The sequence below is a fragment of the Neoarius graeffei genome, chromosome 25, assembly GCF_027579695.1.
Source record: "Neoarius graeffei isolate fNeoGra1 chromosome 25, fNeoGra1.pri, whole genome shotgun sequence".
NCBI lineage: Eukaryota > Metazoa > Chordata > Actinopteri > Siluriformes > Ariidae > Neoarius > Neoarius graeffei.
In genome coordinates, this window is record NC_083593.1 from 46,672,115 (window position 1) to 46,698,419 (window position 26,305).

The 26,305-nt window shown below is 42.9% G+C and overlaps 1 protein-coding gene across 2 annotated transcripts in view; it reads right to left on the bottom strand.

The window, feature by feature from the left end:
• letm2 (leucine zipper-EF-hand containing transmembrane protein 2) overlaps positions 1-17,963 on the bottom strand; it is a 51,092-nt gene extending 33,129 nt beyond the window's left edge. For both annotated transcript variants that reach the window (XM_060908326.1, XM_060908325.1), the window contains exons 1-4: positions 17,645-17,963; positions 14,920-14,988; positions 6,628-7,051; positions 511-654 (exon numbers count right to left, since the gene is read on the bottom strand). In XM_060908326.1, coding sequence (XP_060764309.1) covers positions 511-654; positions 6,628-7,051; positions 14,920-14,966 — 615 coding nt within the window. In that variant the 5' untranslated portion in view covers positions 14,967-14,988; positions 17,645-17,963. The remainder of the gene's footprint in view (positions 1-510; positions 655-6,627; positions 7,052-14,919; positions 14,989-17,644) is intronic.
• Positions 17,964-26,305: the final 8,342 nt, after the last annotated feature.

Sequence of the window (26,305 nt, forward strand, 5' to 3'; positions counted from 1 at the left end):
CAGATGAAGGCCCTAGTATGAGTAGAGGTCAGAAGAAAGCAAAAAAGGTGATTTTCCACAACCTATCTATGCGAGCTGGGCTTTTCAAGCATGACTGCTATAAAAACTAAAAAAAAGGAGAGAGACTCAGAGCTGTTGAGGAAGATTCATGTGTGTCTTTCTTCAATTCCTGCGAGTATATCAGCTTTGTGTTCAACTAAACAGGCCCAGGTTTCACACTCAGTAAATTGAGACTAGATGATCGATATATTTCATTATATATACTTTTTGTGACATTTTTGTTTGGTGGTGTGCCGTGGGATTTTGCGAATGTAAAATACGTGCCATGGCTCAAGAAAGGTTGGGAAACACTGACGTACACAATGCAGCACACTCCATCACACACATGACATTTTGTTATTGTATTTTGAACTAATAAGCAGGAGGATCCCTGAGCTTGCATTATTTTAGGCACCGCAATATATTCTAAGGCTTCAACAGACACCTCAAAGCAGATTAATCAGTACTTGCCTTCTTCGATTCTGTCTCGAAAGTAGAGGGAAGCATTTCAGGGAAGAGCTTGAGGAAAACCGGAAGCAGGAACTCCATGAAGGGGACAATGATGAACACCATGAAAGGGACAAGACGGAACAAATCTGCACACGTCCTCATCAGCTGCAAAGGGAGGGGGGGAAACCCGTTTAGCATTCGCTTCTAACTTAAAGCCTGAAGTGGTAAACAGAAACCAACTCTGCAGGGTTTCAGCTCACTTCCTAGCCTTTGTTATGTACAGTATGGTGCTTCAGTACAAGTTCTTAAGGAGTCGTTGCAATTTGCACTGCTGGTGGCTATTCAGGACTTAAATAACAAACAGCCAAGATAATTCCATTATACAGTCATCTGCAAGGTACAATTCAGCGTGAAAAAGTGGTTTAGTTTTGTAATTTAGCTTCATCTTAGCACTTTTTAAGCATCATGGACCAGTGAACAGATTAGTTCACAAATTAAGTTTTTCGGAATGTCTCGAGCTCTACAGCTAGTCTCTACTCTGGTGCTTTAGCTACCTTCAGCCAAATCATTTACTGAAAAGCATGTGAATGGATTAAAGTGCATATCCTGGACCAATTTCATGTTTTGTTTTTTTAATATGAAAGTATGTCCCTTTACACACACATCCAGAAGGGTAATTTTGCACAATTTTTTTCCATTTGTCTACAGCAGAAAAAACTAAAATAACAAAACACGTCTGGAAAAATCCCAAGGGAGTCTGAAGCCAGATTCGTGATGTCACCTGCGGAAGCGCCAGCAGGCTGCGAGAGCTTTGCACGGTTTCAGTGCACAGCCTGTGTAGACCAAGCGCTCCCATTTCTCTCTCATTGTCCGGTCTTTTGGGAAATGATGAGTACTAATCCCATCATGATTGGTGTTGCTACACCCTCCTACGATACATCTGTTAACCATTTTAATAATTACGCGATAACGTTGAACAAATTTGCAGAAAACCACCAGGTCGTTTTCTCACAAACAAACCAGCGTTGACGTAGGATTCAGAAGGAGGCGTCCCGCACGCGACGTCACGAAAATCAAATGTTTGCCGGGAAATCCAAATGCCAAGTTTTTTCAGAGGCGGGCCAATTCGCCTCAAATGGCTTGATTTCAACTGAATTTGTCTGGTATTGCGCAAGGTAAAAAAAATTGCACAAAATGTGACCGATATTTGACCATATAAAATAGGAGAATTACATTGATCTTGCTCCTGAATTCACCCGTGATATGCACTTGAACGGGAATAGAAGCTTCATTACAGAAATCGTGACTTTTCATGTATAGAGACACTGAATGGCAGTCATTTTTATATGTTTATCAGCTCTGCTACAGTACAGTCTGACTCCTGAGAACCCCTGGTCTAGCCTGAATCCTTACTACGCAAAAGCTTTAGGAAAATGCTAGGAAGAACAGGAAATTCAGGATTAATTCAATAGACGAGATGACAACAAACATGGCTCGGCAAGTATCGCTGCCAGACCACCCCGGGCATTCTCTGGGGTATTTTGGACTCTATTTTAAAATAAAAACACCTGAAGACATGAAACCTGGATGATACTCGAGCCTCGCTTTCATACATACAAGTCGAAATCCATTCCAGAGACGGACAAATATCTCCGAACAAACCCAAACTCAGACTCACCAGGACTCACTGTGGTATCATTCATTTTCTCCAGTACATGTTTTTGTTACCTTTTAGAACTAACATTTAAAGGGCTGATGACATGTTTTTGACATCTTTGGCGATGTTTTATAACATAAAAAGTAATTCCCGATGATCCATATATTAATTCACGAAGGCGCCTATTTTACAAGTTATGATGATAAACGCGGCTATTTGGGCAAATTTGACAGGGCTGCAGCACCCAGGAGACGAAGGAGGAGGAGGAGCTATATGACGTCAGCGAAAGAACCTTCCTCCTAACTTACCAGTTTGTTGTTGATGCGACAGGTGTTCAGTTTATCATTATTAGTATTTTTATTAGACATTATTATACATTATTATATATATATATAGTTATTACGTCTTCGGGTTGTGTTGCCGGCTTTTGCTCCAAAACCCACAAGGATGGGATAAGTTTATTCACGTTTCCCAGAGATCCCGAGCTGCATGCGAAGTGGGTGAAGCAAGTCAGGCGCACTCGTGACAAGTGGGAGCCCTCACCAACATCCGTCCTGTGCTCTGAACACTTCGATTTGGATTGTTTTGACACCCTTCCCAGCTTAAAAGAATCTCTTGGGTATGCAGTTCAGCACAAACGTGTGTTACTACCATCAGCAGTGCCTACACAGTGTTGCCAGATTGGGAGGTTTCCCGCCCAGTTGGGCAGTTTCAAGTGCATTTTGGTGGGTTTTGAACATATTTTGGGCTGGAAAACGTCAGCAGTATTTGGCAACAGATACTGCTGACGTTTTCCAGCCCAAAATATGCTCAAAACCCACCAAAATGCACTTGAAACCGCTCAACTGGGCGGGAAACCTCCCAATCTGGCAACACTGCCAGTATTCCAGAGGGGGTCTACTAGTAGCTATGCCGGATCCAAAGACAGTCCTCCTGTCAGAACATGTGTTGTGAAACGACATAAGATAAAGGTACGTAGAGCTACATGATAATCATAAATGTAATCATAAAGTCGGCGTGATATCAGTCATGTATTTGCTTGTGAAAGCTTGCGGCTTTCATGTAACTGCTGCCTAGCAACGAGAGGCAAAGGGTAAAGAGGGTAGGCTATCATAGATTCTATTCGGAAGAGATCAACACAATTCTAGACTCCCAGAAGAGGAAGAGCTAGCACTAGAGAGTTCACCGGCGTTTTCATGCGCCATTTCCATTGAGTAGAACCAGAGTAGAACAGCCAGTGAACCGCAGCGTGTTCTTCCGCTGACGTCACAACATGGCCGCGAGCCACGGACCCAGTTTTCTTGCGCTGTGCAATTAAAAGTTGGATATTTGCGTAACAACAGCTTCTTTTCACGTAATTATAACAGAAATCTAACATGTTTGCCATGTTGTATAGTTTATTTAAGAAACTGCATAGAGTCATGTTCGTGTCATCAGCCCTTTAAAGGAGAAAAAAAAAAAAAAGTCGAACCCTGACGACAAACAGTCACTGCTGATTCTGAGCCATATTCCCCTCCCTCCCAAAAAAAAAAAAAAAAACCTCCCAAAACCAAAAGCTAAGCACTGTCTGTCTGATGAAAAAGCCAAGAAGCAACTCCGTACCATCCCAGAATTTTACCCCAAATTGTCATTTAAAAAAAAAAGTGACCTATTACACCCCATTTCCAAAAGTTTCCACAGTTCCGAGATCTTAATGAAACATCTGCAAGACGCTTTGGTCAAAATACCACAAGGATAAAAACACCACAGCTGCCTTCTCACCCAGTCTAAACGCCACTGTTCAAAACAGCAGATCTGAGCGTCTGTTCCTTTCAATACTAAGGACTCGGTCCGACAATACCGATAACTATAAATAAAATCGCTCCCCTGCAGTTTCTCACTGGTGCTCACACCAGACCGATAACAATCCCTGTAGCCCAGGCCTGGGTTTATCCGTATCCGTGAGATCGCTTCTGGAGCCATTTTTCCAGGCCTGGATCTGATCCGATAAAACATCTGACCAACCAAGTAATTGTTTACATGCGACGTCGTCTGAGTGCGTGCTATTTCTCCCGGGGCATCTTTGTACATCCTTGTTATGTCGTGAAGTCATGGAATACAGATTCACAGAAAATTAAAGATATAATACAAAGCACGGATCTTTTATTCACGGATGTGTGATTTTCCATGAAATATCAATAGCAAATTAATAAAGTAAACATATAAATGCAGGTAAGATATTTTAATCATGACCTGACAGTCCAAATATTTAATTTTTTTTTTTTATCTGTGATGCATCAGCCGTATGAAATCGGGAACCAATCTGTAATATACTGAAACGTCCGTGACTGAGCCGTAAATTATTAGCATATGTATTAAAATCCGTAACCACTCCTTATTTTTTCGCGGTGCGGTTTCCATCAAATCCTGCGCTCTGATTGGCTGGCGAGTTACGGACCCCGGTTACATACCTCTGGCGACTCGCTCGTTCATAACAACAAACTTAGTAGAATTTTTTGTCAAAATTTCTTTTTTTTTTTTATAAGATTTATTTATAAGTTTATCAAAAATCTTATAAATTTTTGCCAGCATTTCTCAGCATAATAGCATTAATTTTACAGCATGGATAGCGATAATGACAGTGTTCACAGCGAAAGCGAGTTTTACTACCCTGAGGAAGAAGAAATAAAAGAAAACATTTCAGGAGAAAGCTAAAAACCTCTAACTGTTGCTAACGCCGAGCAAAAACATGGCTGAATCCTGAATGACTCAATTTTGTATAAATAGGGGACTACAAAGGCGACAAAACATTGTTTTTGTCCTGCCATGGAAGTGCACTTGTATACCGAGGAGGAAGCAATTTGCATTACAGCCGTGAATGAGGATTCAAAATGGTGGCTCGGCTCGGTTTTCCCTTTCGAGCGCTCTCGTTTTCTGTTAGAATTTGGTAAAGATAAAAATATATTATTTGCCAGCTTAAGGTCGGTCCGTATGGTGAAATACCGTGACCTCGGCCCCTCTATTTCACGATATGAACCTCCCAGCTGGTAAATAACATGTATTTTCTATCCTTTTTTTTTTTTTAATTGTATTTCCGTAACCTCTCTGTATTATATCGACCACTGGAGTGTGCACATGGGTTGTTTTGGAGTCCAAGCTGTACAGGAAGACCCGGAATAACGTGCTACTACTTGGAAAAAACCTCTGAAGAAGTTGCATGCATTTTTATTTAGCGGCAGAACCAAGCGATGATATAGTTGTGGTGTGACTGCTCCAGATTAATTATAGGTATAGTTATAATTAACAGTGTTGTCGAACCGGCCCCTAATGAGCCACTGCTCACCCCACCCCCCTCTTCTGCCAACTAATCAGGTAGCACTTTCTTTATAAATATTCATTCACAAAGGCAGCTCTCAAGCCATGAGTGGAGATACCTAGATGAAGGAGTGCGATAATGCTACTGATCTCCACTTGTGGCACAGAAACAGGAGCCGAATCCGAACGTCTTGTTGAAGCTCATGTTTTCTGAAATGGGCAGAACCAAAGAAACTGACTGGTGCCCCTTTTCCACCAAAGCAGTTCCAGGGCTGGTTTGGGGCCAGTGCTTAGTTTGGAACCGGGTTTTCTGTTTCCACTGACAAAGAACTGGCTCTGGGGCCAGAAAAACCGGTTCCAGGCTAGCACCAACTCTCTGCTGGGCCAGAGGAAAGAACCGCTTATGTCAGCGGGGGGGCGGAGTTGTTAAGACCAACAACAATAAGACCGTGAAAGATCGCCATTTTTAAGCGACAAGAAGCAGCAGCTGTACAAACGCAAAGTCATCCATTATTATTATTATTATTATTGTTGTTGTTGCTGCTACTTCTTCCGTGTTGTTTTTGCTTCGATATTCGCGCCAAGGTTTATGCAAAACGTAGCGACGTAACTGACGTATACAGCGACGTAATGACGTAGCTTCCCTTAGCACCGCGAGCTATGGAAAAGCAAACTGGTTCTCAGCTGGCTCGCAAGTTGAACGAGTTGTGAACCAGCACCGGCTCCGAACCAGCCCTGGAACTGATTTGGTGGAAAAGGGGTATGGGTGTCTCTTATTTCAGAGTTTGTGGGTTTACAGACTCCAGATACCCAAATGTACAAGCTCTGAAAAAGTGAGTTTTCCATAACGTCCCTTTTAGTATACATAAGCACATGTACCGCAGTCAGTCGTGGATTTTTCCATCCATCTGTATAATTATATATAAAATAAAATATCTATTTCCACATAAATAGAAACCGAGTTTGAGAACCTTTTTTTTTTTGCAAAATGACCACCAGTTTACTAAACGAGTCATTCCTATTTTTAGATATCAAATCACCTAAGTGACTAAGCTTGTAACTAAATAACCCTCTCTCTCCCTCCCCTCCTGAATCCGCCCCTCAGGCTGAAGACCCTCCACCCTCCTCAGCGCTGCTTTCCATCGGTGACTCTGTGTCTTTGCATGTGTAAATTCCCCTGAACGTACCCGCCTCCTCTCCCTGCGGGTGAGCTGTTGTCCATGCAGCAGCCTCCACACCATGCGCCCGGCGATCTTCGTATCGATTCCCAGCAGCCGGAAGCCGTGGTAGTAATGCTTCAGCTCATCCAGCACTCTCTGACCCACGGATTTACGAGCCACGGCTTTGGTGGGCTCGGGAACGACGTCCTCCTTCCTCTGTTCACCTTCAGCGGGGGTGTTCTTCACTTCCTGCAGCCAGGTGCAGGAGGAGTGAAGGGTCCGAGCGGGGACGCAGAAGGTCTGTGGGTTGGTGGCGTGGGAGATGTGAAGGTAGAGGGGTCTGGGAGCACTGCGGGACGAGAGCTCCAACGTGGCGATGTGGTAACGGATACAGGAAGAGGGAGAGGAGAGAGGAGAACAGCCATGCCGTTTGGAAAGCAAGTACGAGCCTCTGAGGAAGGAAACAGAAAAATGCAACACAAAAAAAAACAAATCAATTAGCCAGTCTTGAGTAGTCGTATTCCAGTTAAGTCATGTTAAATTTAGTAGATTTTAAACCGTTATCACTGTAATACTAATTTGAGACCAAACTTGCATTAACAATCTACCAAATATTAAATCTCATCTCATCTCGTCATCTCTAGCCGCTTTATCCTGTTCTACAGGGTCGCAGGCAAGCTGGAGCCTATCCCAGCTGACTACGGGCGAAAGGCGGGGTACACCCTGGACAAGTCGCCAGGTCATCACAGGGCTGACACATAGACAACCATTCACACTCACACCTACGGTCAACTTTTACCCTGTCCACACTAGGGATTTTGTACCGATATGATACTACTTTCGTACCGCAACACCTGTCCACACTAGCAACTATACCGGTACTGTAGCGGTATAACTGTATCGGTACGAAACCCACAAATGTATGGGTTTCGTACCGGTACAGTATCGTTACTGTAGCGCTTCGCTGTAGTGTGGACAGATGAAGCGGTTCTGTATCGATACAAATATAATGCGCATGCGCAATGAACCATTCCTACGTCTTCCGGGTTATTCATACAATACAATACGCACGTGCTTTCCAGCTGTAAATAAAACGTCAAAATGGTTCAAAACGACCGTGGAGCTACATGGAGCAAAGACAAAGTTGTGTGTTTGTTGGAGCTTTGGGGAGACGAGCGATGCCAGGAACAGTTGGAACAGGAGATTCGTTTTCTTTGTTTCTTTCTCAACTGCCTCGCACGTTTTATACGAGTCGACTGAATAAATGACCGCCAGAAATACAGACTGTACATTGACAACAAAAAGCACACACCGCCATATTTCATCCGCCATATTCTCGGAAGGAAGTTACTCGGTAACCACGGAAACATTTCGCGCACGCACATTTCAACTACCGTGAAAGAAAACCGCAAACATTTATCGCTAGTGTGGACAGATGCACTAAACTGTACCAGTATACTTTGTATCGATACAGTTATACCACTTTCGTACCGGTATATATGTGAACACAGCTTTAGAGTCACCAATTAACCTAACCTGCATGTCTTTGGACTGTGGGGGAAACCGGAGCACCCGAAGGAAACCCATGCGGACACGGGGAGAACATGCAAACTCCACACAGAAAGGCCCTCGTCGGCCACGGGGCTCGAACCCGGACCTTCTTGCTGTGAGGCGACAGCGCTAACCACTACACCACCGTGCCGCTTCCAAATATTAAATCATCATCTCATAATCTCTAGCCACTTTATCCTGTTCTACAGGGTCGCAGGCAAGCTGGAGCCTATCCCAGCTGACTACGGGCGAAAGGCGGGGTACACCCTGGACAAGTCACCAGGTCATCACAGGGCTGACACATAGACACAGACAACCATTCACACTCACATTCACACCTACGGTCAATTTAGAGTCACCAGTTAACCTAACCTGCATGTCTTTGGACTGTGGGGGAAACCGGAGCACCCGGAGGAAACCCATGCGGACACGGGGAGAACATGCAAACTCCGCACAGAAAGGCCCTCGCCGGCCACGGGGCTCGAACCCGGACCTTCTTGCTGTGAGGCGACAGCGCTAACCACTACACCATCGTGCCGCTCCCAAATATTAAATCATTTCAGTATATTTAGAAAAACGCATCCATGAGGTGGAGAAAAGAAGGGAACCTTATGAGCTTTCCTTTTAAAACAAAAATAATTAACAACCTCACCCTGCTGTTGCTTCATGAACATCAGGTATCATCAAAACTCGAGGGGATTCCCGTGTGAAACAAACAAAACTGAAAGCAAGTCCAGAAGTAAAAGCAAAACATCAATGATAAGATCGTGTTGGAAGAAAACAACCAGTAAGTTTCACATCATTTTCATATTTCTGTATTAAATATCTACATGCTTAATTTTTTTTTTTTGTAAACTCACTAACACATTTTGCCTCGAGTGTGTAAGAAAGGAAATCAGCTGCAGGGGTTTAGCAAAAACACAATAATGGTCCTGATCCACTGTGCAACATCCAGCCAAGATTATATAATCTTTTCCACGTACAGCGGGTTTCAGACCTCGAATTTTACTCAACATTGCTATTCTGGATGAAGCTTCGGCATCACCACCAATTAACAAAACACTGTCAAAATTAAAACGTAAAAATTCACACCAAACCAGTACCCCATTTGTATCAAAGACTAACGATGATGATGCATTCAGACCAAACATGGCGAATATTTCTAAGCAGTAGCCACATGTACGCATAGGGTACCTATTTTTTTTTCTTCCCCACGATATCTTCATCATAAGTGCGACCGGGTGAGGTTTGTTTTGCCTGGCAACATTTTTTTCTTCTTTCCTGGGATTAAGTAGCCATCTGCGCAGGCGGAGAAAACTGCTAGTCGCCGGCGCTTGTGGAGTTCTGTTACAGGCAACGTTTTCACTCTAGAACGCTTGTTTTAAAACAGGAAAGCAATTCATTCACTCAAAACAACACTGATTTGACCAATTACAGTAATCAGGCACTAAACTTGAGTCAGGACCACAGCTACTTTAACATACTACAAGTTGCAGACAAAGTAACAAAGACCAAGGCTAGTAAATGCGTCCTATAAACTGCACGTTGAAATCTGACTTAGCGCTTAACATCAACACAAGTCAAACCACACAAATGGCTTTTAATTATTTTAGGTCACTAGTTCATTTTCTTATCAGAACAAGCATCACAAGTGTTTCTTGTTTTCCTTCATCATTGATTCCTTAAGGCCAATTTATGCTGACAACGCAGTCCTCGCAGACGGCGTCGCAGATGGTGTCTGCGTAGCCCCCCCACCTTCGCAGACGCTCTGCGCGCACCTCCCAAAAATTGTGACCACCGCAGAAGCCTCGCAGACAAGAGGGCTCCGATTGGTCCACTCTATATCCGCTGTACACGCACTTCCGCTTCCCTACTTTCCAGGTTTGTTTTGTTTTCACGACCGCCATTTTTAAAAACACGAGCGAAGATGGAGCAGCACGAAGAGCGGTTGATCGAGGAAGTACGTACATCTATACGACTCCAGTTCTAGTCATTATAAGTAACCGGAGGATAAACACTCCACTAACCACACCCACCAACTACTCCTAGCGATTTCGCGCCCCCTTGCGTTGTGGCGGTGAATAACATCGCGCACGCCTATTACTCCCCGCTCAACGATAAATTACAACTGTCTGCAAAAAGCTATCTGCGAAAGCCTTGTCGCAAAGCATGCAGAGGCCCTTACTTTTACATTAAAAAAAAAAAGTTTCATGAGGTTAACTGATCAAAAGTTACCAGTTGATGCGTTTGCTTTATGGGCCTTTTAAATAAAAATAAATTTAAAAAAAAGTTTGTGATATTTGTAGCTGCCTACTTCGTCCACAAACTTCGACGGCATTGTTGGCAGGGCAGCCAGAGCGCATTTTCACACTCTCGCCTGACCGCACCATAAGAAACGCTTTCAGACTGTGTTTAAGTTGTGTTTCAAATTAAACTTCAGGTTACTGATCATTTTGTCAAATATGAAAGGGATCCGATAGTACACTTCAACAGTAACAACCCCAGGCTTACAGAGACAGACAGACACAGCAACATCCTCTATGTATTTTTTAAATACACAAAGGCTACATTCACACTGCAGGCTGAAGTGACTCAAATCCGATCTTTTCGCCCATATGTGACCTGTATCCGATCTTTTATTGACAATATGAACGACACAGATCCGATTTTTTCAAATCCGACCCAGGCCGTTTGGATATGTGGTCCTAATTCCGATTCCTATCTGCTCTTTTCATATGCGACTTCAGTCTGAACCGCCAGGTCGCATTCATCCGACTTACACGTCATCAACAAGCCACAAACGTCACTATTCTGCGCTGAAGTAGGCGACGGGTCTCTCAAAAAAAGTTACAACAACATGGTGCATGACCACGGGCGCAGATAGAGGATGGGACTCGTCCCACCCAGATTTAAATTCACCTCGTTCGGTCCCCCCCACTTATAGGGAGGAAAAAACGTCTATGCTGTCTTTCTTTGCATAAGGCAAACCTCACGGAAAACTCAAAAGACTAATTACCATTCGGTTTATTGAGGTGCACGGCAGTGTATACATAGTTGCAACAACTCACATAAAACAAAAAGAAAGACTGATATTCGGTTGGTTGAGCTGCGCAGACTGCACAGGTTGCGAGCTTGAGCTTGGTTGCTATGGTTACTAACAACAAGTTTGACAGGCATATCGGGGTTGGTTTGCTGGCAGCTTTGTCCCCCCCAGTTCAAAAAACGTATCTGCGCCCCTGCGCATGACATCAATGCGAGGGACGCTTCGGGCTGTGAAGGTTCTGAATCTTCTCAATGGAAGGACGCAGAGGTTAGGGAGCTGATTTCCATTTGGGGGGATGCAGCTATTCAAGCTAGATTGGATGGGTCATACCGCAACCGGGCGGTTTTACTTCCGTAAACACTGGCCATGCTCACTGCGTGTGACGTCGTCGTATCCTGCAATGCGCATGCGGAACACTTTTAGGTCGCTTTTCGTTCATACTGAGGATCACATACAAGTCGCATATATTTGTTAATGTGAACGACCTCACAAAAAAATCGGATTTCACAAAAAAATCGGAATTGAGCCTTAAGCCTTGCAGTGTGAACGTAGCGCAAGTTTCCTTTATTATACTTCACCTATTAGGATTACCTGAAGCACTGTGTTATTTATTAGATTTCTTAATTTAACTACTTTTAGATGAGGTCAATGGCTTTAAATTGTATTAAATCCAAACGATTTTCCTAATTTAAAAAAAAAAAAACCTTCTATGACTTCTTATCAAAGACTTTAAGCGTTTACATTAGGCCATTTATCAGACGCACACCGTTATCCAGACTGACCGTTCATTCGAGTTTACAAGGTCAGGGACGTTAAGTGGTTAATAAGCTCATCATTCAGGGAACTCCAAGATGATGTGCAATTTTTTAGCACCTGTGTCCTTAGTAAACACTGATATGCGCTTAGGCCAAGAACAAAATAATTGTTTGTTTCCTATTACATCTTGAAAAAAAAATAGGGTAGGTAGGTAGGTCTTTTTATTTTATTTTATTTTTAATCACACAAAATGGTTGTTGGTAGGTTTTTTTTTTTTAATCAATTTTAGGTGTGGGACAAACAGTGGCACATAGTGGGGAAGTGTCATTCTGTGACTCAACCATCCAGAACCAGGCCTAAGAAAACCAGTGAAGCTTGTGGAATACAGGATTCGGAGCCCATGGATAAAATATGGAGTGCTCGGACGCTTAAAGGAACTATAAGCATAACAACTACAAATGTTTTCACAACACCATCTGTCATACTCTAAATTGTCGGTTTCCAGAACCCCCACAAACAAATGCATGTATGTATATGTACAGCTGATGTACACAAAATGGCGCCCACAACAAGCAAACTTACCCCGTCTTCTTCACAGAAACAAAAGCTCTGCCGCCCGCCATGAGCACTTGGAATGCATTATTTGTCACCTTTGTTGCCTCTACTTCTGCGTCCTCGTGTACTTTTAGTATTTTTGTTTTGATAGCTAACATTTTTTGAAACTCCGGCTTCCGTTTACATTCAAATGTCAGTGCCCGCAAGCAGTGTTGGGCACGTTACTTTCAAAAAGTAATTAGTTATAGTTACTAGTTACTTTTCCCAAAAAGTAACTGAGTTAGTAACGGAGTTACTTTGTCATAAAAGTAACTAATTACCAGGGAAAGTAATTATTCCGTTACATTTTGTTCCCCCTCAAAAAAAAATCTAATTCAATTAGTGTAATCATAATAAAAGTGAATGTTAAATGTGTTTAATGACTGAAATGGACACTTAACAGAACCAATTAGTAATGTTATCTACACTATATTAATATTTTTGTGGGACAATGTGAGATAAGACATCTATCAAATGTAATATATTTTTGTAGTTATTAAAATTATGTTACTAATTACTGGCCACTGACGAGGACAAACGCTTTGTTCCTCGACATAATGTGCATTGCACGTAAACACTCTTGCCTTTTATTTCAAGTAATGAAAAGTAATGGCTGTATTTCCAGTGTGAAAGCGCAGTGCTGGGCTGACCGCTCGCCATCACTGTCTCTTCTGATTGAAAGAGTGCGCAGTAGTGCAGTAGGCGTGGTCTACCTACGTATGTTGTCCAAATCTACTCTGATTGGCTTACTGTGCCGTTGTCTCGTGTCTCCCCGCCCCACACTAAAGCAGAGTAAAGAGAGGCTGAACGAGCAGCGTGCCAGATGAGAACAGCTTTAATAAAGTAACGCATAGTATTTTATTGTAAGTAACGGGAACGGCGTTATAACGATGTAAAAAGTAATTAGTTAGATTACTCGTTACTAAAAAAAGTAATGCCGTTAGTAACGCCGTTTATTTCTATCGCCGTTATTCCCATCACTGCCCGCAAGCCAAAATTGCTGAGCAGGCTTTCCAACGTGACTTCCATCGTGATATCGATACCGCCGTTAGCCTGGGCGCTGTGTGTATACTGTTTGTATGACTCGTCCAGCGGAGGATGATAATGTTCGTAGAGTTCTTTTACAGTTGAAAACTTATAAAATGAACTTATTGTCTGACAATCTTCCGTGTGGTCGCAACCGATCACGGTAATCGAGAACACTTCGTTGGCCGCCATGATGCCTAGCGTTGTGTACAACACAATGAGGTCATGACGTCAGATTGAGGCCGTGAGAAATCCGTGAGTGTTTCTTGTCCGATATATGCGTTTTAGAATTAGTCACTTGTCAGATCGACAATATTACGCAAATCGTAATGCAGATTTTTTTTTTTTTCAAAATTTATTGTTGGTCGGCGAAAATACATTTTTTTTTAAACATCTAACAAAAAAGTCTAGGGTCGGGGCATTTTTTAAACGGTCGGTCAGGTAACCGGAAACAAATAATTATTTTTTCTTGGCCTTATGTACCCAAATACCCAGCAAATCTCATTACTACCCTGGGTTATAATTCATGAATCATTCTGGATGAGCACCCTATAATTAGCCTAAACCCCCCTAACACTTCCTTTATTTCCTTCAAATTGCTTTTGCGCCCAAGTACGAAAAAGGGGTCGGCATGTCTTCAAACAAAGTGAAATAAGAAAGCAAAGAAATAAAACACACACACACACACACACACACACACACACACACACACACACAGAGTATTCACAAGAACATAAAAGCAGTCTCAGTACAAGTTGAGTCTATTTAAGAGAGAGTAGGGTGGGGTGGGGGAACACTGCAAAATCTGAATGCGAAATGAATAAATACTGCTCTCAAAAAAAAAAAAAGTGTTCTTGATTAAAGACAGGAATAACCGCCATACACGTCACCTTTAATAACAAAACGATGCGAGTGCGATTATCAGCACGCATGTACAAATCAGCAATTAAACGGGCGGCACGGTGGTGTAGTGGTTAGCACGGTCACCTCACAGCAAGAAGGTTCTGGGTTCGAGCCCAGCGGCCAGCCATGGCCTTTGTGTGTGGAGTTTGCATGTTCTCCCCGTGTCTGCGTGGGTTTCCTCCGGGTGCTCCGGTTTCCCCCACAGTTAGGTTAATATGGGGCAGCCTTGGGCTGGGGTGCCCCTGAGCGAGGCCCCTAACTCCCGATTGCTCCCCGGGCGCTGTTAGCATGGCTGCTCATTGCTCATGTGCGTGTGTTCACTGCTTCAGACGGGTTAAATGCAGAGAGGAAATTTCACAAGTGTGTGATGAATAAAGTTGTGCTTTCTTCTTTTAAACAACCGAGTTAATCACATCTCTGAAAACCTAAACACCACAACACCTCACCTTGATCTTGTGACTGCGAGCAGCACCTGGGAGCTGAACACCGCCATGATTACGTCTCAGCACGCCGTCCTGCCAAAAAAAAAAAAAAAATGCAGACAGGCCTGTTAAGTCAACAAAAGGTTAGCAGTAGGGAAAAAAACAATCCGGTGTCATAAATCAGCTCAGTGTCATCTTGGAGCAGCTTTCAGCTTCCTGTGGAAAAGAACACACTGATGTGGAGATGTGTCACAACGTCAAACGACTTCAGCACATGCGTGTCAGATTGCTGCTCAATAAGACTACGTTCAGACTGCACCCTGAAACGACCCATATCCGATTTGTTTGCCCATATGCGAGCTGTATCCGATTTGTTATTGACAATCTGAACGACACAGATGCGATTTTTTTCACATGCGACCCAGGCCGCTTGGATATGTGGTCCTAAATCCGATGCATATCCGTCATTTTCACATGCGACTGCAGTCTGACCGGACAGGTCGCATTCATGCGACCTACACGTCATCAACAAGAGACAAACGTCACTATTCTGCGTTGGCTAATCCCGCCTCTTTGGTGGAAAACAACAACATTTGTACAGTTTTCAGAATTTAAATAGACTTTTATAGCATTGATCAAGCTAATGGTGGATTTGGTAGGGACCTGGATGTTGATCTGTTAGCCTGATTAAATAAAACAGTTTCTATAACTTAAACCATCCTGTATTACAAGATTATAAGATTGTTCTGGAAATTTCCAGTAATTTGACACCTTCGGTCTCATTAGTCTGCTGCCCACATTAATCAGATTCAGGGTTTTTTCTAGAAAAATTTAGTATGAGGGCGCTCACCATGGCGAGGGAGCGAAGCGGGGGGGGAGATGGTGCCGATTGTCCGTCCCCCGCCGTGCAAAGCCTTTGAAAAATGCTCCAATGGGACATTCTGAGGCTATCTGAGAGGGAAATTGTAGCAAATTGTCTGTCAACATTGAAAAAGAAAGAAGTAATCTTCTTCTGCCCCGGACAGTCTTTGGCTTTCTTCCGCTTCGTGCCGCGGGACGACATCTTTAAATGCCCAAGTGTCAACAAAAACAACTCGAACTACTTCTGTCAAAAGCTCCCGCGCCGGTGGGTGAAAGGTCATTCAGTCTCGAGAAATCTCGCTCTACAAGTCAGCTGACCTTGTATGTAACCCATGTCAAATCTCGCGAGAGCAGCCGCGACAAGTAAACAACTAAACATGGCGCCTCAGTCTGGAAAACGCCAATTCGGATTGTTTTTGCACCGTCTGGCGGTGTATCTACTATGATTGGCATATTTTTGGAGCAATTATAACGTATTTGATGATCAGACACATTGTCACGTAGTGTTGCTGGGATGTTTTCACGGAGTCGGTAAGGGGGCGCACGCCGAGAGTAAGAGGGCGCAGCGCCCCTGTTCCCCCGTTTAGACGAAAGCCTGAGATTATTGTGCGAGTTCCGCCGCCGCCACAAAAACCACATCGCCAGGTCTCGCCTCATCTCTATGCTTTACTTGCAAACTTGAAGAGTGCGCTTTTTTTTTTGTTTACGTATTACGTAGATGTGCTTATTACGTGTCAATTTGCGCATGCGGGACACTTTTGGGTCGTTTTCCGTTCATATTGGAGATCGCATACAAGTCTCATATAATTGGTAATGTGAACGGCCTAACAAAAAAAATCGGATTTCACAACAAATCGGATATGGGTCGTTTCAGGTTGCAGTCTGAACGTAGTGTTAGTTTGTAACACTCATATTTCAAGGCTAAACATGCCTCGAAGTAGTAGTTGGACTAAGAAATAAACTGACTAATATGCATCGTGATTAGGTTGCAATGTCATATAGAGATAAAACAGGAGTTAATGGCTTAAAATGCTTGTGATATCAGCGCATCAATCACTAATAAGCCCATTTTGCAGTCATGCTTCTTCAGATCTTTTCATCCTTGTGGTGTTTACTAATAAACACAAACAGGAACGACTATGAAAATATACTGCTTGTAATTTCATACGAGTATTTTCTTATAAAATTGCAACAATAAAAGTACACCAAAGTGATTCTGATCCATTACGTCATAACAAGCGTTCCTGAAGTTGACACTGCTCATCAGTACATTTAAACCATTTGAATCCTCTGTTACTCACAATAACAAGCAGCTGATACGATATTAACGTTTACTTTTCGATCAAATTATTCATTCAAGGTTCTTTTCTATACTAAATCTGTTTTTAAGGTGTAAAAACAAAACACTGAGTACTGACAGCAACACGACCAACAACAACTGAATCGACACATGAAAAAGACTCGTATAAGAGTCATTTGGGATTCGGCTCCCTATTCCGACACTAAATTATCGCTCCCTCTGTCTACAGAGAGTGCTGTGTATGTCTGATATTTATTATCTACGACATCGGAGAATCAAAACTTAAAACTGATAAGATTTCATGGCACATTTCCTCCATTGCTGTACTAACAGTTTGAAGGATAAGGTTTCGGTTCAACAAGCGATACTGAATCATATCAGGGGAAGAATCCCAATTGGATACCTAGGACACTAAAGAGGCTTGAAGCAGTTATTGTTCTTTCCTTCTAAGTAGTGTACATTTAGAGGGAGTACACACAGATTAGGGATTCAGCCTGTTTAAACGTCATGGAGCGGTTTTCGTAAACAGCAAGCGCAAACTACAAAAAGAAACAGTAGTTTTAGTGAAAATGTGAAGTAAATAAATACCTGTTTGAAACTTTGAGTGTCCTACAGAAGCTTCTTTGTTAGACTGAAATCATTTGACTCGTCTGAGAGGAAAATGGAGTTTGACAATAAGCGATAACGTTAATATAAGGGTGAAATTTCTTCTTCGGTGTCCACGGTGGAGCAGCAAAAACGATATGAGCCATTCACGATGAACAGATACTCCTCCAAGACGCCTATTTTTGATAAATACAACAATAAGTTAGTCAATCTGATGTTAAACTGACTGAACGGTGCTAAGGCCACAGGCCGACTCTTCTTCTCAGACGCTTTACTGAACCGAGCGATAGGAGCAGCTGGGATGCCCGGATGAGGACTAATATGATTGACAGGAAAGACGACCAATCAGCATGAGAGTTAGAAAAGCGCTGAGTGCCGATTGGCCAGTCAGCTATCTATCAGGAGGGTTTTACGTCTGGTTAAGGAGAGCTGTGTGATTGACAATAAAACAACCAATTGAATTGTGTGTTTCTATGCGACGAGTGGTGATTGGCCAATCATTTTTCACGGAACTGAACATGCCATACCGGGAATGCCCATAATAACAGAAGCCGGACTACTGGCTCAAGCGCCTGATCTGAGATCAGCACCAGTGCCATATTTGATAAAGAAATAGTGGAGAAACCGTTCAGGGATCTGATGTTACTTACTAAAGTGTCATATTTCAGATGTATTGAGTGAAAATGGCTGTTGGGGTCAGTTTACACAGACAGTACTGTTTTGTTACCCAGAGCAACCACACACACACACACACACACTTGACTCATCCCATTCTCATGATCTCTAGCCGCTTTATCCTGTTCTACAGGGTCGCAGGCAAGCTGGAGCCTATCCCAGCTGACTACGGGCGAAAGGCGGGGTACACCCTGGACAAGTCGCCAGGTCATCACATACAGTGGGGCAAAAAAGTATTTAGTCAGCCACCAATTGTGCAAGTTCTCCCACTTAAAAAGATGAGAGAGGCCTGTAATTTTCATCACAGGTACACTTCAACTATGAGAGACAGAATGGGGGGAAAGAATCCAGGAAATCACGTTGTAGGATTTTTAATGAATTAATTGGTAAATTCCTTGGTAAAATAAGTATTTGGTCACCTACAAACAAGCAAGATTTCTGGCTCTCACAGACCTGTAACTTCTTCTTTAAGAGGCTCCTCTGTCCTCCACTCGTTACCTGTATTAATGGCACCTGTTTGAACTCGTTATCAGTATAAAAGACACCTGTCCACAACCTCAAACAGTCACACTCCAAACTCCACTATGGCCAAGACCAAAGAGCTGTCAAAGGACACCAGAAACAAAATTGTAGATCTCCACCAGGCTGGGAAGACTGAATCTGCAGTAGGTAAGCAGCTTGGTGTGAAGAAATCAACTGTGGGAGCAATTATTAGAAAATGGAAGACATGCAAGACCCCTGATAATCTCCCTCGATCTGGGGCTCCACGCAAGATCTCACCCCGTGGGGTCAAAATGATCACAAGAACGGTGAGCAAAAATCCCAGAACCACACGGGGGGACCTAGTGAATGACCTGCAGAGAGCTGGGACCAAAGTAACAAAGGCTACCATCAGTAACACACTATGCCGCCAGGGACTCAAATCCTGCAGTGCCAGCCGTGTCCCCCTGCTTAAGCCAGTACATGTCCAGGCCCGTCTGAAGTTTGCTAGAGAGCATTTGGATGATCCAGTAGAGGATTGGGAGAATGTCATATGGTCAGATGAAACCAAAATAGAGCTTTTTGGTAAAAACTTAACTTGTGTTTGGAGGAGAAAGAATGCTGAGTTGCATCCAAAGAACACCATACCTACTGTGAAGCATAGGGGTGGAAACATCATGCTTTGGGGCTGTTTTTCTGCAAAGGGACCAGGACGACTGATCCGTGTAAAGGAAAGAATGAATGGGGCCATGTATCATGAGATTTTGAGTGAAAACCTCCTTCCATCAGCAAGGGCATTGAAGATGAAACGTGGCTGGGTCTTTCAGCATGACAATGATCCCAAACACACCGCCCGGGAAACGAAGGAGTGGCTTCGTAAGAAGCATTTCAAGGTCCTGGAGTGGCCTAGCCAGTCTCCAGATCTCAACCCCATAGAAAATCTTTGGAGGGAGTTGAAAGTCCATGTTGCCCAGCGACAGCCCCAAAACATCACTGCTCTAGAGGAGATCTGCATGGCGGAATGGGCCAAAATACCAGCAACAGTGTGTGAAAACCTTGTGAAGACTTACAGAAAACATTTGACCTCTGTCATTGCCAACAAAGGGTATATAACAAAGTATTGAGATGAACTTTTATTATTGACCAAATACTTATTTTCCATCATAATTTGCAAATAAATTCTTTAAAAATCAGACAATGTGATTTTCTGGATTTTTTTTTTCTCATTTTGTCTCTCATAGTTGAGGTATACATATGATGAAAATTACAGGCCTCTCTCATCTTTTTAAGTGGGAGAACTTGCACAATTGGTGACTGACTAAATACTTTTTTGCCCCACTGTAGACACAGACAACCATTCACACTCACACCTACGGTCAATTTAGAGTCACCAGTTAACCTAACCTGCATGTCTTTGGACTGTGGGGGAAACCGGAGCACCCGGAGGAAACCCACGCGGACACGGGGAGAACATACAAACTCCACACAGAAAGGCCCTCGCTGGCCACGGGGCTCGAACCCAGGACCTTCTTGCTGTGAGGCGACAGCGCTAACCACTACACCACCGTGCCACCCCACACTTGACTCATATTTTCAATTATAAAATATTTCCTTTTGGGTGAATTCGGGTAATCCAGACCACCCAAGTGGCAGATCTGACCTGCAAAATGATATCCAGACCAAATGACCCTCCAAGACATGAAAACACCTGCATCAGAAAAATCTAAAAAGTAATATCAATGACCTGTCAGGATTTATCTGAGTTTAAACTTGCTGATAAGTGTTTTTGGACCAATTAACAGCTTATTGTTTGATCTGTAACCGCTTATCCCATGCAGGGTCGACTCGCAGGGGCCAAGCTGGAGCCTATCCCAGCTGACCATGGGTGAGAGGCAGGGTACACCCTGGACAAGTCGCCAGCTCATCGCAGAGCTGACGAGACACAAACAACCATTCACACAGTCACGGTCAATTTAGAGCCACCAATTAACCTAACCTGCATATCTTTGGATTGTGGGAGGAAACCCACGCAGACACAGGGAGAATATGCAAACTCCACACAGAAAGGCCCTCATCGGCCGCTGGGTTCAAACCCAGAACCTTCTTGCTGTGAGGCGACAGTGCTAACCACTACACCACCATGCTGCCATTAGCAGCTTATTAGTGGGTATTAAAAAGATCATCCCAGAGAGGCGGAGTCTCTCAGAAGTAAAGATGGGGAGGGGTTGACCGCTCTGTGAAAGACTGAGTGGGCAAACGGTGCAACAATTTAAGAATCACGTTCCTTAGTGTAAAATTGAAAATAATTTGTGGATCACATCATCTATGGTCCATAATATCATTAAAAGATTCAGAGAATCTGGGGAAATCTCTGTAAGCAAGAGACAAGGCTGAAAACTGACGTTGGATGCCTGTGATCTTCAGACTCTCAGGTGACAGTGTATTAAAAGCAGACAAGTGTCTGTAGTGGAAATCACTGTATGGGCTCAGAAACACTTCAGAAAACCATTGTCTGTGAAAACAGTTCATTACTGCATCCACAAATGCAAGTTAAAACCAGATATAAACAATATCCAGAAACACCGCCACCTTCTCTGGGCCCGAGCTCTTTTACGATGGACTGAGGCAAAGTAGAAAGTTGGCACGAAGTCTGACGAATCAAAAGTAGAAATTCTTTTTAGAAATCATGAACACCATGTCCTCCAGGCTAAAGAGGAGAGGGACCATCCGGCTTGTTATCAGTGCACAGTTCAAAAGCCAGCATCTGTGATGGTATGAGGGTGCATTAGTGCACATGACATGGGTAGCTTGTACATCTGGAAAGGTATCGTTAATGCATCATATATGTTGCCATCCAGACAAAATCTTTTTCAGGGAAGGCCTTCCTTCTTTCAGCAAGACAATGACAAACCGCTTTCTGCACATATTAAAACTGCATGGCTCCATAGTAAAAGAGTTCAGGTGCTAAACTGGCCTGCCTGCAGTCCAGACTTGTCTCTCATTTAAAACATTTGGCACATTATGAAGTGCAAAATACGACAAAGGAGACCCCAAACTATTGAGCAACTGAAATTGTATATCAGGCAAGAATGGGACAACATTTCTCTTTCAAAACTACAGCAGTTGGTCTCCTCAGTTCCCAAACGTTTACAGAGTGTTGTTAAAAGTACAAGTGATGCAACACAGTGGTAGACATGCCCCTGTCCCAACTTTTCTGAAACGTGTTGATGACATCAAATTCAAAATGAGCACAAATTTTTCAAAAAACAATACAATTTCTCAGTCTCAACATTTGATATGTTGTCTCTTTACTATTTTCAGTGAAATATAGGGTTTCCAAGATTTGCAACTCATCCTATTCTGTTTTTTATTCATGTTTTACACAGTGTCCCAAATTTATGGAATTGTGGTTGTATTATATGGACACACACACACACACACACAAATGCAAGTTAATCAAAAGAATTTAAATTTTGAACCAGTTAACCATTTTGACTACGCACATCTAGTCAGCAGGAAAACTGGGAGTGACGTCATCTGAGTGAAATATTGTGAAACATGTCACTCAGATCCGCGATGTACTGTATTTCATTCAAATAATGTGAGTTTTTCAACACAAGAAGATAAACTTCATATCTTCAAGCCAGCATGTGATTTTCTTTTTATTATATAGACACATTCACAAACAAAAAGTACCCAAATTTGTCAAAACAATTCATCGATTTCTTTATGAGTGACATATTCAAAACTATGTCACGGTTTTGGATCTCCATGTCCTGGATATAGCTCGTATCCCAGAAATCGAACCGGTAACCTTTTGGGCCCATGTTGCTTCTTTAACCTTTAGGCCATGACTGCTCCACATGTGTGCCCCCCCCCCCCCCCCCCCCCCCCAATTTTTCCTCCAATTTGTTCACCTGCCAATTCCCATCAATCTGTCAGAGTTAACACGTGCTACCACATCTTTTCGAACTGCTGCTCATGTTGAGAAAAATCAACCTTCTTCCACAGATATGATCTCCCAGGTGCCAAATGTCGTCAAGAAGAAGAGAAAGTATGCCGTCCCTCAACACAGACAGCAAGAACAGTTTCACTTCCTTAGCTCTCTTAGCTGAGCACGTATCACTGTGGCGTCATCAGGATTCCCAGAAACAGGGCGAGTTTGAATTTGCACCACCCGGGATTCCCCACGAGGACAGGGGTTTGATGCAGTTCTATTAGTCACTCTGTATAAAGGCGTCTGCCAAATGCTGTAAAATGTAAACAGTTTTTGTTTAACAGCGGTGTTGGTGGAAATGTAATCTGGTCCTGATTGCACACTTCACAACCAAAGACGTAATCAGTAATGTAAACCTTTAGATGAGTGAAATGTAATCCAAATACTTTTGGACTGCTGCAGAACTTAGGCTTCTTCTGACATCAATCCTTTTGACATAATCTGTTTGAGTAAAAGTAAGAGAGAGAGAGAGAGAGAGAGAGAGAGAGAGAGAGAGAATGATAAACCTCAATGACTCATTTTATTAATGCAGAAGGCATTAAAAAACTTTAGGTACATTTTTGAAATGTGACCAACAAACCCATCTTCAGTCTCATCTTAATATTGTATAAGTGTGGTTAATATAAGTGCTCAAAAGTTTGCATCCTTCTTGACGTGCTCAAGTTAATTCCTTTAATTCTGCCTCATTAAGGTGTCTAATGACTTCAAACATTCAGCACACGTTCAGTAGTTTTTAAGGAAAGTCCTCTTTTGAGTAGTTTAATGATTCGGAAAAGAGTCAGTTGGATAAAGAAAAACAGCTCTGATATCAGCCTAAAATAGAAAATGAGCTTCTTTTTTAAAATACAGTCCTGTGCAAAAGTCTTAGACACATGTAAATAAATGCTGTTGACCAAAAATGGTTTAAAAAATAATGAAATGAAATGAGGGCGGCACGGTGGTGTAGTGGTTAGCGCTGTCGCCTCACAGCAAGAAGGCCCGGGTTCGAGCCCCGTGGCCGGCGAGGGCCTTTCTGTGCGGAGTTTGCATGTTCTCCCCGTGTCCGCGTGGGTTTCCTCTGGGTGCTCTGGTTTCCCCCACAGTCCAAAGACATGCAGGTTAGGTTAACTGGTGACTCTAAATTGACCGTAGGTGTGAGTGTGAATGGTTGTCTATGTGTCAGCCCTGTGATGACCTGGCGACTTGTCCAGGGTGTACCCTACCTTTCACCCGTAGTCAGCTGGGATAGGCTCCAGCTTGCCTGCGACCCTGTAGAACAGGATAAAGCGGCTAGAGATAATGAGATGAGATGAGTAGTCTCAGGTACAATGAGTGCAGTTTTATGCGGAAATGAGCTGTAGGTTTTACTGAGCATCTTCCAGAACCAGCCACGGTTCTTCCGGGCACTTTGACTGTTACCCCGCTTCTTCATTTTGCACCAAAACCCAGCAGCCTTCATTATGTTTTCTTTTTTAATCTGAAAAGTGCTCTCTTAAGGAATATGCTGCTCAGATACAAACATTTTTTTCTGTAACATTTAATTTTGTGCATGAAAACGAACGTTTGGACTCTAAGATGTTTTTGTACTGACTCGATAATGTAGAAGTTACCAAACAGAAATCTGTAACAAAGTTTGTATGAAAAAAAAATAGGATGCCTAAGACTTTTGCAGGCGGCACGGTGGTGTAGTGGTTAGCGCTGTCGCCTCACAGCAAGAAGGTCCTGGGTTCGAGCCCCGGGGCCGGCGAGGGCCTTTCTGTGTGGAGTTTGCATGTTCTCCCCGTGTCCGCGTGGGTTTCCTCCGGGTGCTCCGGTTTCCCCCACAGTCCAAAGACATGCAGGTTAGGTTAACTGGTGGCTCTAAATTGACCGTAGGTGTGAATGTGAGTGTGAATGGTTGTCTGTGTCTATGTGTCAGCCCTGTGATGACCTGGCGACTTGTCCAGGGTGTACCCCGCCTTTCGCCCGTAGTCAGCTGGGATAGGCTCCAGCTTGCCTGCGACCCTGTAGAAGGATAAAGCGGCTAGAGATAATGAGATGAGATGAGATGAGACTTTTGCAGAGTATTGTATTAGGAAGGGGATTTAAAAATAAAAAAAAAATTTAAAATGATTCAAAAGACCACCAGAAACATGTACACACACACAGACACACACAGGTCTGTTTTAATCATTTCACAGTAAGGTTCAGCACCATCTTGCTTCATCAGACACAAACTGTGTATATTCTGACACACGTTCAGTCAATTAAATCTGATACTGTTTGAATTAAATTCTATATTAATAAGTAAATAACTGCACTTGTTTACTTATTGAGAGATTGGATTAGATTTAAAGAAAAAAAACATGTACGTTATATACACCATATCTAGGGGTTTTGAGATATGACCTTTGCCGACCCCATGAGCCAAACCATGCTTTATATTTATTGAGGAAACTCAGTTCAATAAAAATCAATAAATTCAATAGAAATTCAATAATTATGGAATAATGTGGGCGGCACGGTGGTGTAGTGGTTAGCGCTGTCGCCTCACAGCAAGAAGGTCCTGGGTCTGAGCCCCGGGGCCGGCGAGGGCCTTTCTGTGTGGAGTTTGCATGTTCTCCCCGTGTCCGCGTGGGTTTCCTCCGGGTGCTCCGGTTTCCCCCACAGTCCAAAGACATGCAGGTTAGGTTAACTGGTGACTCTAAATTGACCGTAGGTGTGAATGTGAGTGTGAATGGTTGTCTGTGTCTATGTGTCAGCCCTGTGATGACCTGGCGACTTGTCCAGGGTGTACCCCGCCTTTCGCCCATAGTCAGCTGGGATAGGCTCCAGCTTGCCTGCGACCCTGTAGAAGGATAAAGCGGCTAGAGATAATGAGATGAGATGAGATGTAATAATGCACTATGACTCACTGATGATAAAAGTGTAATCCATGAAAAATGATTTAAATTTTTTAAAATAACTTGCAGTATAACTGCAGTAAATAATTAAATAATTATACCATTATATGCCATTTTATTACATTATATTATTTATATTCCATGTCGTAATATTGTGTTTCTCATGGAACTAGTCAAGGTGAGCTTCGAGTGTTGGAAAAAAAAAAAGAAAAACTACACCTCCCATCATGCATTTCACTCCAGGTAGCAGAGCCAATCAGGAGGAGTTCCCTTTCACTCTGAGCAGTGTTGCCAGATAATGCATAATTGTTATGGAGCAATTATAATCCAATAATGACATTTTATTTTAGTGATATTTAAGAGTTCTGATCGATACAATGCACATCAATTTTTAGTCTTTGTTTACTTTTGTTATATTTTGCAATTCGATCATGATGAATTAGTATTCCAGGCTGACCAGGTTTTATTTTGTAATCCATTCATTGACATTGTCAATACTTGGGGCAACCCTGACTGATTCATTCATTCATGCTTAATCACATTTAGAGCTTTCTGATCAAACCTGATCTGATCTGGCAACCATGCATGATCAACTCTAATCACTGAACTCAGGACAGTGTGGTCGATTAA